We start from the raw sequence: 13,414 nt of genomic DNA on the forward strand, positions 1-13,414 counted from the left end.
TCCCCCACCAACATCTCGATAACTTTCCATCTTCAAAAATAACCCCACCACGAGCTTCAACATCTAGCATAGCTGAGAACTTTCGAAAGCGAATAGAAAACACAGAGAGAATACCGAACGAAGCCGATCACCGATCTTACGCCAATTGACATCATGTCCGACCCTGTCGCTGAGGTCACCGAGGGCACTGTCAAGCTCGTGCTTGACGAGGTGACGGGCGAGCAGGTCACGCGCAACGAGTTGAAGAAGCGCACTCAGAAGCGAGCCAAGAAGGCTGCTGCTCAGGCCACGAGGGAGGAGAAAGCGAAGAACCAGGAGGCTAACCCTAAGCCTGCTGCGCCTAAGCCCAAGGCCCAGGAACCTACCCAGCTCGACCCCGATGCTATGTTCAAGCAGGGCTTCCTTGCCGACGTTTACAAGGAGCGACCCGTGAAGCCTGTAGTTACTCGATTTCCTCCCGAGCCGAACGGATATCTTCATCTGGGTCATGCTAAGGCTATTGCCATTGACTTCGGTTTTGCTCGCTATCATGGTGGCAAGACGGTAAGCTTGGGAGTGAGCTGTTGTGATTCATAGTGCTAATATGTGGCAGATTCTTCGGTATGCTATCGCCCGACAAGTGCTTCTCCCCTAGCTAACAAAAAAGATTCGACGACACGAACCCTGACGAAGAGGAGGAAGTTTACTTCGAATGGATCCTGAAGATTATCAGATGGCTTGGTGGGCATCCTGTATCCGTGATCCTGAAACCGACTTATTCTAACTCGATATCAACACAGGCTTTGAGCCCAGTGCCATCACCCACTCGAGTGACAACTTCCAGAAGCTCTTCGATCTCGCCAAGGAGCTCATCAAGAAGGAGAAGGCCTATGTCTGCCATTGTAACGAGGCCGAGATTAAGCTCCAGCGCGGTGGAAAGGAAGGAAAGGAGGGACCGCGTTATCGATGCAAGCACGCCGAGCAGGATGTTGAGACGAACCTCCAGAAGTTTCAGGACATGCACGATGGCAAATACGAGCCCCAGACCGCTTTCCTCCGCATGAAGCAGGACATCACAAGCGGAAACCCCCAGATGTGGGATCTTGCAGCTTACAGAATACCCAAGAAGCAGAAGCCTCACCACCGAGCTCCCGAGTGGAAGATCTTCCCTACCTACGATTTCACACACTGCCTTTGCGATAGCTTCGAGGGTATCACTCACAGTCTGTGCACGACCGAGTTCATTCTGTCCCGTGAAAGCTACGAGTGGTTAAACAAGTCCCTCGAGGTTTACGAGCCTATGCAGAGAGAGTTTGGTTCGAGTTCCCCATTGCGTGGAGTCTACATGTAATGCTAACGAACAGCAGGCCGACTTAATGTTAGTGGAACCATTATGAGTAAGCGAGCTCTCAAGAAGCTGGTCGAGGGTGGCATTGTTCGCGGCTGGGACGACCCTCGACTCTACACACTAATTGCCATCAAGCGCAGAGGTATTCCTCCTGGTGCTCTTTTGGCCTTCATCAACGAGCTTGGTGTTACAACAGCCAAGACAATCATCCAGATTGCTCGGTTCGAGCAGACCGTTCGCCGATACCTCGAGAACACAGTACCAAGACTTATGCTTGTTCTGGATCCTGTCCCCATCGTCATTGAGGATTTGGAAGAGACCCAGGAGCTCGAGGTTCCCTACTCACCCAAGGACCCCAAGTTCGGTACACACAAGGTCCGCCTAACCAAGACCGTTTACATCGACCGCTCCGATTTCCGAGAGGAGGACATCAAGGGCTACTTCCGACTTGCCCCTGGGAAGACTGTTGGTCTTCTCAACGCTCCTCACCCTATCAAGGCCACTTCATTCGAGAAGGACGAGTCAGGCAAGGTTACCAGCATTAAGGCCGTATTTGACAAGGAGAGCAAGCCCAAGACTTACATCCAGTGGGTGCCTGAAGGCTCCATCAAGCTGGAGGCCCGAGTGCATAGCGCTTTGTTCAAGTCTGATGACCCCACAGCCGTTGAGGGCGGCTTCTTAAACGATGTCAACCCCAACAGCGAGGTTGTTTATCCTGAGGCCCTAGTTGAGGAAGGCTTCAAGGAGGTTCGCGAGAGAGCTCCCTGGCCTGTCACTGCTGGCGAGACGAGCGAGGCTAGCGGCCCCGAGAGTGTTCGGTTCCAGGCCATGCGTGTTGCCTATTTTGTGAGTATTTATCATCCTGGACAACAATTTATAACTAACAATTCTGCAGGCTATGGACTCGGATAGCACAGATGACAAGATCGTGCTCAATCGCATTGTGTCACTGAAGGAGGATCGCGAGAAGAACTAGGAAAAGGTGCCATACATAAAGAAAATGAAAGAGAGAAGCCCATTGTAGATGATTGATACTTGTTATCTGGTCTACTTGCAAACGAGATGCAGTGGAGTTGTGGCTCGAAACAATATGTAACAGAAATGTATTCATGATGATGTCGAGAGTTATGCTTGACGGGGAGTGTAGACAAGAGCGGTAGTAAGGAGCGAGAGATACCTAAACCTATAACCATAGTTGAAGATGATTTGTATTCTACATGAATAAGGCATTGAACTTTCTCCACGCAACTTGCCACAACTTGGCTGTCTTTATTAGAATAATCTACCGTGATATGTTGCATATGAGGTTGATTGATAGCCAGATCTGTAAAGCGAAGTCATTTATTACACGGCCGCTACCAGTCAAGCTGAAAGTACATTATACTGCCGTTTTTAACACAAAAGTACTCTAATTGATTCGTCGATATCCGCTACATGTGACTCTATGTCTACCAAAGCGACGTTATACAACCGATAGGGTTGAGTCAAGGGTAGCACTGAGTTCCACATGCCCTGTAATGCTGCGCCATAAACACTACAAACCCGTTCTCAAAGTCTCTCAATTATCATCATGTGCGAACGCCCATGTCTAAAATAGTTATCTCGACGACGAATCCGTGGGTTTTGTTGTTGATTTGGACTGATTTGTGGCTGTATACGGGTAATGGCATCCGTTACCTGCAGGGCTGAGATCGTAGATTCGGGTATTTTCCCTGATTGGGCTTGGGGCACGATTGAAACAATGTCAGGATCAACACTGGGAGATGAGATGCCTAAGGTACCTATGCTCAAGACTGCTCAGCGATGGACGGGACCGAGATATCTTGTTCCATCTCTAGGCTGGGCAACATTCCTCACATATGTAACACTAGAGATTTGTGTTCTCATTGTTACGCCCTTTTATTCGTTACAACTTTAGCTGTGATACCGGAGCAAGAGTTTCCTCTTGTTTCTTGCATACAGTGAGACGGGTAGTGGCAGGTAATGAGAAGTGAGTCTATGTCGTCAGAACGCAACCAACCTGAAGAGTTGGCCGAAAACAAGATAATCAATGTTAAAGTCGAGGGTTCCTTTGCTTCAGTTCTGAGCTAGTTGCAGAAACGAGGTCAGGTTAATTGCCACCTCAAGCGCCGTGGTGATTGATTGAGGCACTTGAGCCAGAAGGATTTCCATGCTTGTTAATTATCTCGGTGACGATATTTGGGGGCCACAAATATCATCCTTGCATCTGAATCACATCCTCCTCACCACCAGAACCGAAAACTGATCTCTGAGAACTGCCCGTCTCTAGAATTACTCTAGAACTCTAGCTCAAGATATTGTTTGAGCCTGAAGGAGTAGCTTAACCCACCAAACTCAAGACATGAGAGGGTCTAGCCATGTTTGACTTTGACCATGGCTCAAGGCTCAAGCTACACAGCCCTATTGAGAGGTCGAGACTTGGCTTTTGACTAGCATATTTTGGGTATAGATGGGCTGCATACCCAATTCGGGTTGATGGCGCCAATAAGCGCTTATGGTTAATTTCTTAGCTCCTCAGCCGTTCACACTTTGTAATGAGCTAAGGGCGTTGGCCAAGGCTGGCTGTGTTTCGAGAGATGGGCTGACTCTGAATGATTGGCTCTTTTATGAGCCAGATATGGTGGCAGGGCTGTTTCCTAGTCGATTCGAAAGGCAATCCTTCATAAGAGTTGTCCTCCAATTTCTCTCATTCTCTCACTATCTCCCTCTCTTACACCATCTTGGCTCCAGTTCAGTTCTCCGTATATCGACTTCAGAGATGGGCTCCTCAATGAGATGGCTCGCTGTGGCAGCTGTGGCATCTTTCTCTCTTGACAAGACGAGTGCTTTCGAGTTTGATCTACCACCTTCAGCACCAGAATCTACTTCACCGGCGAGACTTCGTGCTATCCGTCATGTATATGCACGCGCGGACGCAACTACTGAGACTCTCAGCATCACTGTCGCCCCAGACAACACTTGTGGTTTCTACACACCAAACACATCTTTCTTCTTCACATGTACTGGCGGTGTGAAGTGTATGTACGAGAATGACAAGTACAATGTTGCCTTTTGTGGTGAGAGGGACTTCAAGACGGCTTGTATGAACAGTGCCGATGCTTTGAACCCGGACAAGTGTGATGTGGACTGTAGACGGAACACGAACATTCAGAAATGGTGAGTTAGGTCCGAGTTTCACACTTGAGGCATTCGCTGATCCAATTGAACAGTACTGCCGATACAAAGACAGAGTGTTACACCATCTACTTCCCCAACAACATCGAGAAGTACCCTTGCCACACACAATCGGGCTTCAGCAGCATGATCTTCCCAGATGGTGTAAGCGACTTTGAACAGTCAACACTAAGCGTAGACGTCTTCCCAGCTCTGGCCACCACCGAAGCATCAAGTACTGAAGAATCCACCACCGAAGCCTCATCAAAGTCAACATCTGCAGCATTGACCACAACAGTAACAGGCGCACCACAAAACGACGACGGTGAGGAGAACAAGGACAACAGCGGTGGAAGCAGTACACCCGTAGGTGCTATCGCTGGCGGTGTCGTTGGAGGCGTCGCTATTCTCGTTGCCGTGGGCCTCATCATCTTCTTCATCCGCCGACGAGACAACAAGAAGAAAGCAGCAGCTCAGCCATTGATGTCAGACCAAGCACACACGCAGCCACAAATGCCGTATGGAATGCCCCCTCAACAACAGCAACAGATGCATCCTTACCAGGAATGGCACAATGGATCACCGCCCCCTCAGGGCTGGCAAAACAGCCCTTCACCCCCCATCCTAGGAGGAGCTCCAGTGCTGGTTGAAGCTCCTGATTCCAATACTGCGCAGATTCATGAGATGGGCGATGGAACCGTCAAGTACAAATAAGCATACGAAAAAGGGAGGGTATTGTTTTGGATTGGTGGAAAGCGATAGAAGGCGTTTTAAGTGCTTACTTGTATCGTCCTGTGTTGGACTAGCTCATATTAATGGCTGCGACTAGTTTCACTTTCTCAACTCTTGTGTGTGTTAAGCCCGTGACTTTGTTTGATAGACATGCCTTATTCGGATCAGATAAAAGCATAATTCCAGAGGAGGGTTGTAGATGGATGGTCTAGACCTCTGGATGAAGATCTCATAGTCTAGATGCTGGTGGTTGAGTGGCGATATCGCAGATGGAGGTGAAGACTCTTGAGGGAGCAGGAAGACTCGGGACCTTTATTCTAGGTCATAAAAAGATTCAGGTAAACTCAAGATAGGCTTAGAAGGCCTTGGCTAGTCTTTAATATCAACTAGGATAAGGTTCGTGGGTTTTCCTAACTTCCCTGGGACTCTAGGTCATAGACATCCATTTACACTATGAAGGGAGACTGCATTTAGGTAAGACTATACCGGATCAAGATGAGGAACTGGCTCTTATAAACTACCTTATTCTTCGATAATAGATAGAAGCTATATACTCCGTAAAAATAGCAGAATTAGTTAGAATTAATAGCCTATTACTCCGTACTCCACAAATTAAATCTGCTAGAGTTATCCATAGGCGATCACGAATCTCAGCGACTCAATGACATGCAGCGACCTTATCCCATCCGTCTCCTTGGTAACCCCGTGATCTGGGTCTTGCGCTGCCAAAAATAGCCAGGGGTTTTGTCCTGCCAGCGCTGTCGACCGTTTATGTCGGCTAAGCCAATAGAGGCTCTAGCGCCCTTGAGTGGCCCGAGACTTCAGTGCTACAAGTGGAACATCCCGCTAAAGGTCCCTGGAATTCGCGGCTGCTCTGAGGTTCCGTTGCAGCCGCGAGCGAGACGTGAGACGTTGACGTGAACCCTGCCAGTCTCAAGTCTCAGACCCCGACAGGAACCAAAACTTTCAACTCGTGATCTATACAACATCTTATCCAATCTACTTTATCATCTCACCTTTTCCTCATCAATCAACAACCTCAGATCCTCAATATCTCATATATACCCGACCTCTAATACCGACCCCTATTGAACAAATCCTTGGATGACCTCATATCGCATTCCTTAAACCTTTCAATGTCAATGCCGCCTTGACGGTGATGACTCCCGTCGCTGCCCATACGACGGGCTCTTCCGATGCTGCCGCTGCCCTCAGGGGCGCAACACTTGCCTTCAACAAGCCCAAACCTGCTCCTCCACCTCCACAGAAGGACAATGGCGCTTTAACCGCTGCGACATCAGCCGGACGACCTCGAAGCCCTACTAAGAACCTCGGCGCGCAGAGCACGGGCGGAAGCACAATCGAAAACGAACAATATGGACAAAATGGGGGATCGATAGCGGCGAGGCTGAGACAGCTGGGCCATAGTCCGGGCCAGCTTCATCCGAGTGCAGCTAGGGGAGGCACGGATCCTAAGAGCGCAAGCTTCATAGCTGCCACGCTGGCAGCAAGTCGGAGTGCTAGTCCTAGCCCCAAGGCTCGAACACCACGGAGGAGGACGAGTATTGAAGGTTCTTCCAGTAGTGGTGACATTGTTGATTCAGGGCCCATTGCGCCTACCGGGTCACTTATTTCAATGTTTGAACAGAGCCGCGCAGGTGACCCTGTGAAGCGAAGCTCACCTAAAAGGACTCCTGCCAAAGCGCCTAAAGAAGAGGCCGATAGCATCTCAGAAGAGAGGCTACCGCAAGAGGAGAGACGTTTACCAGAAACCAAACCGAAGCCTAAGCCCAAGCCCAAGCCAAAACCGTTGACACCGGAGCCTCGGACGCCCATCAAACCAGCTCCGGAGGTATTGTCACCGAAGCCAGCACTTCCTAATAAGCCGGTTCTAAGCCCCAATCCTGCTCTGAGTCCGAACCCAACTTTGAGTCCAAGGCCATTTATAAGACCAAAGACACCTCCTCAGATCATCACTCGTCATGCAACCAACCCTATGCCAACGCCATCGCCGGATCCTCAGAAGCGCAGTCCGAAACCTAGGGAACAGCCTAAACAGCGACCTCCGACACCACCGCAGCCTAGAGGGTCAAGCAAACCAAAGGTCGAGTCTAGGAGTGTCTTACATGAAAAGTCCCCAACTATCACACAAAAACGCTCTGCTCCTCCACTCGAACCTCGGCTATCTCGTCCAAGGACAACTCCGCCTACTCCTACAGAAGCACGGCCGACATCGGCACTGACAGTATCTTCGGACGATACCTTCGTGTCTGCATCATCTGTTCAATCGCCGGTACGAGAATCTCCTCCGGTGATGCCTGTAAAGAGGCATTTCACGGGTAGTGTTCCGCCATCACCGACTCGAGATTTTCGACGCAGCCAGTTTCAAAGCTCATCAACCACAAGCCTCCCACTCGAGTCTCTCACGAGCGCCATCGTGGCTGGCTCACTTGCGTCTGCTCGTCTTACACCACACAACACGGGAGGCAGTTTAGCACCCCCAGTACCTCGAAGGCAAAAGTCACCTCGTCTAATGCAGACTTTACGGCAGCCGCCCAAGCCTCTAGGAGAGGATATAGATCGGCATAAAAAGAAGGGGTTGAAGCTTCATAAAGGAAAGCACGCGCACCACGAAGGTTCGCGAAAGAAGTGGAGAGAAGAAGTAACACCACGAGAGCGGAAACGATATGAAGCAGTTTGGGCCTCCAACCGTGGCTTGTTCCTTGACATGCCCAACGCACCTCTGGATGCTATAAACGGGGACCCTTCAGAGTATGTTCTGAACACCGTTGTTCGAGAAATCTGGAAGCGGTCCCGTCTACCAGCAGATGAGCTGGCCGAGGTATGGGACCTGGTTGACCGTAAGGGACGAGGCGTTCTGGGACGTGCAGAGTTTGTTGTTGGCATGTGGTTGATTGACCAACGCCTTCGTGGACGAAAGATCCCAACCAAAGTGAGTGACAGTGTCTGGGGCAGCGCCAATGGTATACAGACCAAGAAACACGGCCACAAGCATTAGAGATGTTAATTCAAATTTGTACTTGTTCTATAGAGTGATACCCTATTTAGACTACATGCCTATTGACTACATAATTGTTCATGTCCCTACTATCTGATATTGAATAAGTGAGTTACATCGCTGATACAAAGAGAGAACATAACTTTGATAACTTTTGCTGACTTTATTTTAACACCTTATATTCAGGTCCGATGTTTACTAAGTCCGAGGGGCGCTTGTAATTTCCTCGGTTGTTGTTTGACTACTATTTACTGCTCGTCGTTTGAGTGTTATCGTAGCTGGAGGAGCCGTAGGCCTGGGAATAAGATCGTCGAGCATGCCCATGATGGCGATGCCGTATAGAGTATAATGAGTTTATATATTGTTTCCCAGTAAGTTGAGTATCTGGTAGCCTTTGTCCACCTCAAGGGTAACGAGTGTCGGCTGTGAGAGGGTATGCCACTTTGTTAGGATGATGCCAACGGCAGCAGTACTTGAGAAGAAAGGGTAGAGCCAAAAGAGCCGAAATCAATAGAGCCGTTCTCAAAAGAGAGTCAGGAGTTCACAGGTATATACAACCAACTGCACCTTGACACACGAAGCGATGCAAAGCTCAGCCAGCAAAAACTCCACATTCAGCCCTTCAGCCAAGACCTCGTTTAATCCTTCAAACCCAGAGGAGCCTATTGAATCCTCCAAAGCATATCCTGACTTTGCTGGTTTTCGTTTAAGAAGCCTGACTTGTCTCCATGTCGTTCAGGGGTCAGCTCCCATCAAACTTACCGGTTCTGGTCTGATCTTGCGCAGATGGAGGATCAACCTTGTACGCTCCTCAGTCTAATTTCTTACGGCCCTGATGTCGAAGGAATACACTACTAAAGCAGGAGTTTTCATTTGCTATGAGGTATTGCATTGAGCAATTTGCTTCTGAAACCACGCGCGGGAGAGGCCGCCCACGCTCATACTGAAGCTATCATTATGTGCCTTGACCCTAGATGCTCAAGGCTCAAGGCTGATTTTTACAGGGAAACTTTGATCAATAATAAATGAATTACTATATCTGGAATGGGATAAGATGTTGGAACATACCCAGATCGGTACCAACAATTCCTATCGCGTGTTGGTGTTTGGAAGCTGACTTACACCGCTCGTTGACCGATGGCATATCAGAGCGAATGACGAATGCTATGGCACACTAATGAATCAGGATAGATCTTTATAAGAATCTACTGATTGATGTAGTCTTTTGCATTATATCTTTGCGTAGATAGCTGTCACGTATACTGTGACTAGATAGATCCCAGATTAGCTCCGCCTAAAGGAAGAGTCACTTAGACATAATTATCGATATACATATTATATTTTTGAACCATCGTATTTATATAAAGGCCTCGTTGATTCCTAGATATCTGGCCTATCCAAAGATTCAAGTCTATAGTTTAGCTTTCATGCTGCCGCTTCCCGCTTCTTGGGTTTAGCCCAGGTCAATGGCTTCTTAACCTCTACGAATTCATAGTACCGAGGGAGACACAGATCAGATATCCCACGTTCAAAGAAGCTAAAAAGCCGAGGTTCATCAAGTGCACACCTCTGTTTGAGGTATCTTAAGCCCGGGCAACACAACCCCAGAACAGGCCGTTCATACATGCAGCTGACTCGGCTTAGTGCTCGCAGAAATTCCACTCAAGATTCTTGAGGTTGGTGTTAAGGGTACCTTGCATACCAGTCCGTTCCGCCATGAGTTCCTCGCGGATCTTCTTAGCATCCTCCAGATCAATAGGGAAATCCAAGGCATCCACCACCATCCGTGTCAGCTCAGGGGGCAAGTTATTGAAGCGATCATTCTGGATCAACCCTTCCGCCCACCAATCGCGCTGCTGGGGAGGAACATTGGCAGTTGAAATGATAGGAACCTGAGGGTCCACCAAGAAAAGGGCTAGGATCTTGCGGTGGCCGGTGCGAGACCTATCAACCAGCTCAAAGGGGCTGACGTGATGCTGGTACACGTTGGGGAAGAAAAGCATTCTATCCTGGCGTGTGAGGACGCTGCCGATGTCCTGGAGTGTATCTGCACCGGGATCAATCGCGAAAACTCGTTCGATGCTGTCGAAATCGCCCTGCTCGTAATTCAACTCCATAGTTTGGTCTTCTCTGTTGGCATTTGTGCGGAAATCGAGGCGAGAATCAGTGATGTTGTCGCAGTCATAGTAGTAGAGTGCAGTCGCGCATATGTGCTCGTTCAACTGGCCTTCGACATGCCACGAACCACCGTCGTAGGTTGGCTTCTCGGGGGTGAGGTGGATGTTAGCAAGCTTGACAATGACCTGCACACGAGAAGCGTTGCCAAAGAAACAAGAGGTCTTCACGTCGCTAGGGTTGATCTTGACCAGCTCTTCCAGTTCAGTCTTAGGGTCCGGAATTTCTGGGATATGGGTCTCCCTGAACCATTCCTCGTCGCGTTTGTTGCGATCAGATTCCTCGTAATCATCTTCATAGTCCTCATCTTCTCTACGAGGCTCCTCATCGTCGTCCAGTGGCCGATTTTGGGCTGAACACCAGGTATCCCCGCAGATCTCGGGAACTTTACAATCTGGTCGAACATTGGTCGTGAAGACACGTTGGACTTCGAAGTCGTCATGCCATCGATAGATGATATCCCAAGCCGGGAGCGCTTTCTCGATGAATTTCTCAATGACGGGATAGAGCTCGGCGTGTTTGACCGGGTGCACATTGTTGATGTAGCTGTCGATGCGGGGATGCCCGCCAGTCAGGTCAACGTCGCAAGGGAGCCACTGGAAGCGTTTAGAAAAGGCACTAGGATGCCAGTTGCGGACATCACTTTTGTCGACAGGGACGACGACGCCTTTGCCACAATGCGATAATGCTTCCTCGAGATTAATGCGCTTGTCGGGGAGGATGAGAGATCGGCCATAGACAAGCGGCCACAGCGAAGGGTGGACGATGTCAAGTACCTTGCCATCACTGCCAGGATGCCAGTCCTTATGCTGCTCGGGGACGTTTTCCAAAGGGGAAACGGCAGCTATGAGGGCATCTCGGAGGTCATTAGGGACCAAGTTGTCTGATTTGATGGCTGCAGAAGCGTAATCCATGACTGGAATGAGGCCGGTCTTTTGGTAGATATCTGCCTTTTTGCGCAATTCCTTGATACACTATCGTGGGTTAGCGAGACATGACATTTGTAACTGGATGAGAGATGCCACTTCACTCACAGTATCGGCCATTGCCTGGGTGAAATCACCGAATACTCGATATTCTCCCCATGGCATCTCCATAGCCTCCTTCTTCCACTTGGCAGCAATCTCATCATCATTGACTTTGATCCACCACTCGGGCTTGTTTGTGAGGTCCTCGATGACTTTGAGCATGCAGACTTCTCGGATTGTCAAAGTGGTAGCTCTCCAATCTCCTTCTCCCTCTCCATCTTCCGTCTTAAGGACAACTGGAAAATGAGCACCAGCATGGCTGATAGGAAGGCCGAAGCCAGGGAGCTTGATTTCGTGAGGCGTTGACATTTCGCTTCCTCTGAAGCGTGCGATAGATGTCGTTATAGTCCGAGAGAAAGACCTGAGCATGGCATGGCCTTATATAGACTGATGAGAGACAGGAGGTTGTTGAAGAGAGGCAGAATATCGCAACAACCCTTGCCAAGCCAATAAGGCACCAGTCTCCGCTAACCTCGTTCAGCTCAGCTTTGGCTGAATAGGGACTTGAGCTGAAAAGCTCAGGCCCACGTGGGCTCTGAAGCGATACCGAGTTCAGGTAAAGCGAAGCATTTGATTCTCGTAAACTCAAGGCAGCAACGCGACGGGATGGAGTGTACGCGAATGTCCAGTACATCCTGTTACACGGGTTGGACACGAGGTCACGTTACTCGCAGACCGCTGATTCCATGTCTGTCGTGAATGCAGCGCAGCATCTTTAGGCGACCAGGTCATCAACTTGTTGCAAACTGGAGATTCTGAATCCAAGAATGTTGGTTATAAGTCATTGTGGTCACAAAGGAAGGCTTCAGGAGGAAATTGCCTAATCTGGACATTCCACATATCCGGGAGGTTCTGTATTCATTTAAGGCTCGACAGTATAATCAGATATTTGACAAGACTCCAACATATATAATCGAGATACTCCGCACATCGAATACAATAGCCAAGTTTACTATTCTGTATTGCAATTAGGAGCATAAAAGCGAACGCGTTCTATCCTCTGCTTCATATCATCCTTGTACCGAGCAAACATCTCGGGCCTACCCACGAATCACATTCACCCAACTCCACTAACGAGACACGGATCTTTTGACGATTACGGAGTTTTCACCTGCGGCCTCGCTCATAACATGAAAAATGTGCTAATAAAGATATAAACAGGTCATTGGTAGACCAGGAAGACTTGACTTGTCAACACAAGACGACCCCCCATCCAGTCTCCATATTCAACGCCACCACGTCAAGGTTTTATCCCCTGACATAGGCAATCAAACTCTAACGACTCAACTCACGAGGAGCTAGCATACTCGTCGCTAGTCTTGTCACCAAAAGTGACGGTGACATTGTACTCGCTAATGGTAGGGCTTCCAGAAGCACCGTAGATGCTGAAAAGAGCAGCGGTGATGAGGCCCTTACCCTTCGCGCCCTCGGGGATGGTGAGTTTCTTCTTCAGAGGCTCGACCTTGTTAGACTCGGCTGTTTGTTGCATTAGCAATAAGATCAAGATAAAAAGGAGGTCAACATACCCTTTCCGAGGGCGAAGGAATCGGCGATCTGGCCGATGGTGCCAGGGTATTGAGCCTCAGGAGCATAGCCAAAGACGATGGAGGAATCGAAGACGCTCTGGATGTAGTTCTCGCGAACGATGATGGCCTCGAAGGGCTCACCGGCTGCGATCTCCTTGGGGACCTTGATACCGGTGATGCGGGCCTCGGCGAGAGCGAGGAGAGCGGTGGAAGCGGCGGCGATAGAGAAACGCATGTTGAAGGTTGTAAAGAGTTGTGTACTTGAAGCTGTTGTGTGTATAGGATGGAGTTGAGCTGAGTACAGGAGAATAGGAAGGATTCAGTTGAAGAGTCGGTGATCCTTTATATACATATACGTACAACACTCAACTCTAATATCATATTATTCATGCATGTCCAACGTGAATGGATACAAACAACAGGAACCCTTGCA

At 49.1% G+C, this 13,414-nt stretch overlaps 4 protein-coding genes across 4 annotated transcripts; 3 read left to right on the forward strand and 1 right to left on the reverse strand.

Annotated features, from left to right (window-relative positions):
- Positions 1 to 153: 153 nt before the first annotated feature.
- On the forward strand, positions 154 to 2,303 carry FTJAE_12828 (glutaminyl-tRNA synthetase; the record flags this gene model as incomplete). Its single annotated transcript, XM_037345912.1, has 6 exons — positions 154 to 543; positions 593 to 600; positions 647 to 720; positions 780 to 1,295; positions 1,347 to 2,173; positions 2,223 to 2,303. The coding sequence occupies 6 exons, from the start codon at positions 154 to 156 to the stop codon at positions 2,301 to 2,303; spliced, it is 1,896 nt and encodes a 631-aa protein (XP_037200129.1).
- A 1,803-nt stretch (positions 2,304 to 4,106) lies between these two features.
- FTJAE_12829 (uncharacterized protein) lies at positions 4,107 to 5,215 on the forward strand (the record flags this gene model as incomplete). The annotated part of the gene is made up of 2 exons (XM_037345913.1): positions 4,107 to 4,504; positions 4,558 to 5,215. The coding sequence occupies 2 exons, from the start codon at positions 4,107 to 4,109 to the stop codon at positions 5,213 to 5,215; spliced, it is 1,056 nt and encodes a 351-aa protein (XP_037200130.1).
- A 1,177-nt stretch (positions 5,216 to 6,392) lies between these two features.
- FTJAE_12830 (increased rDNA silencing IRS4) lies at positions 6,393 to 8,252 on the forward strand (the record flags this gene model as incomplete). The annotated part of the gene is made up of 1 exon (XM_037345915.1): positions 6,393 to 8,252. The coding sequence occupies one exon, from the start codon at positions 6,393 to 6,395 to the stop codon at positions 8,250 to 8,252; it is 1,860 nt and encodes a 619-aa protein (XP_037200131.1).
- A 1,640-nt stretch (positions 8,253 to 9,892) lies between these two features.
- Positions 9,893 to 13,216, reverse strand: FTJAE_12831 (uncharacterized protein; the record flags this gene model as incomplete). Its single annotated transcript, XM_037345916.1, has 5 exons — positions 9,893 to 11,401; positions 11,462 to 11,740; positions 11,928 to 12,090; positions 12,748 to 12,931; positions 12,982 to 13,216. The coding sequence occupies 5 exons, from the start codon at positions 13,214 to 13,216 to the stop codon at positions 9,893 to 9,895; spliced, it is 2,370 nt and encodes a 789-aa protein (XP_037200132.1).
- Between the last annotated feature and the right edge of the window lie 198 nt (positions 13,217 to 13,414).

This window comes from Fusarium tjaetaba (genome assembly GCF_013396195.1).
Source record: "Fusarium tjaetaba strain NRRL 66243 chromosome Unknown NRRL66243_c0000363, whole genome shotgun sequence".
NCBI classification, from domain to species: Eukaryota; Fungi; Ascomycota; class Sordariomycetes; order Hypocreales; family Nectriaceae; genus Fusarium; species Fusarium tjaetaba.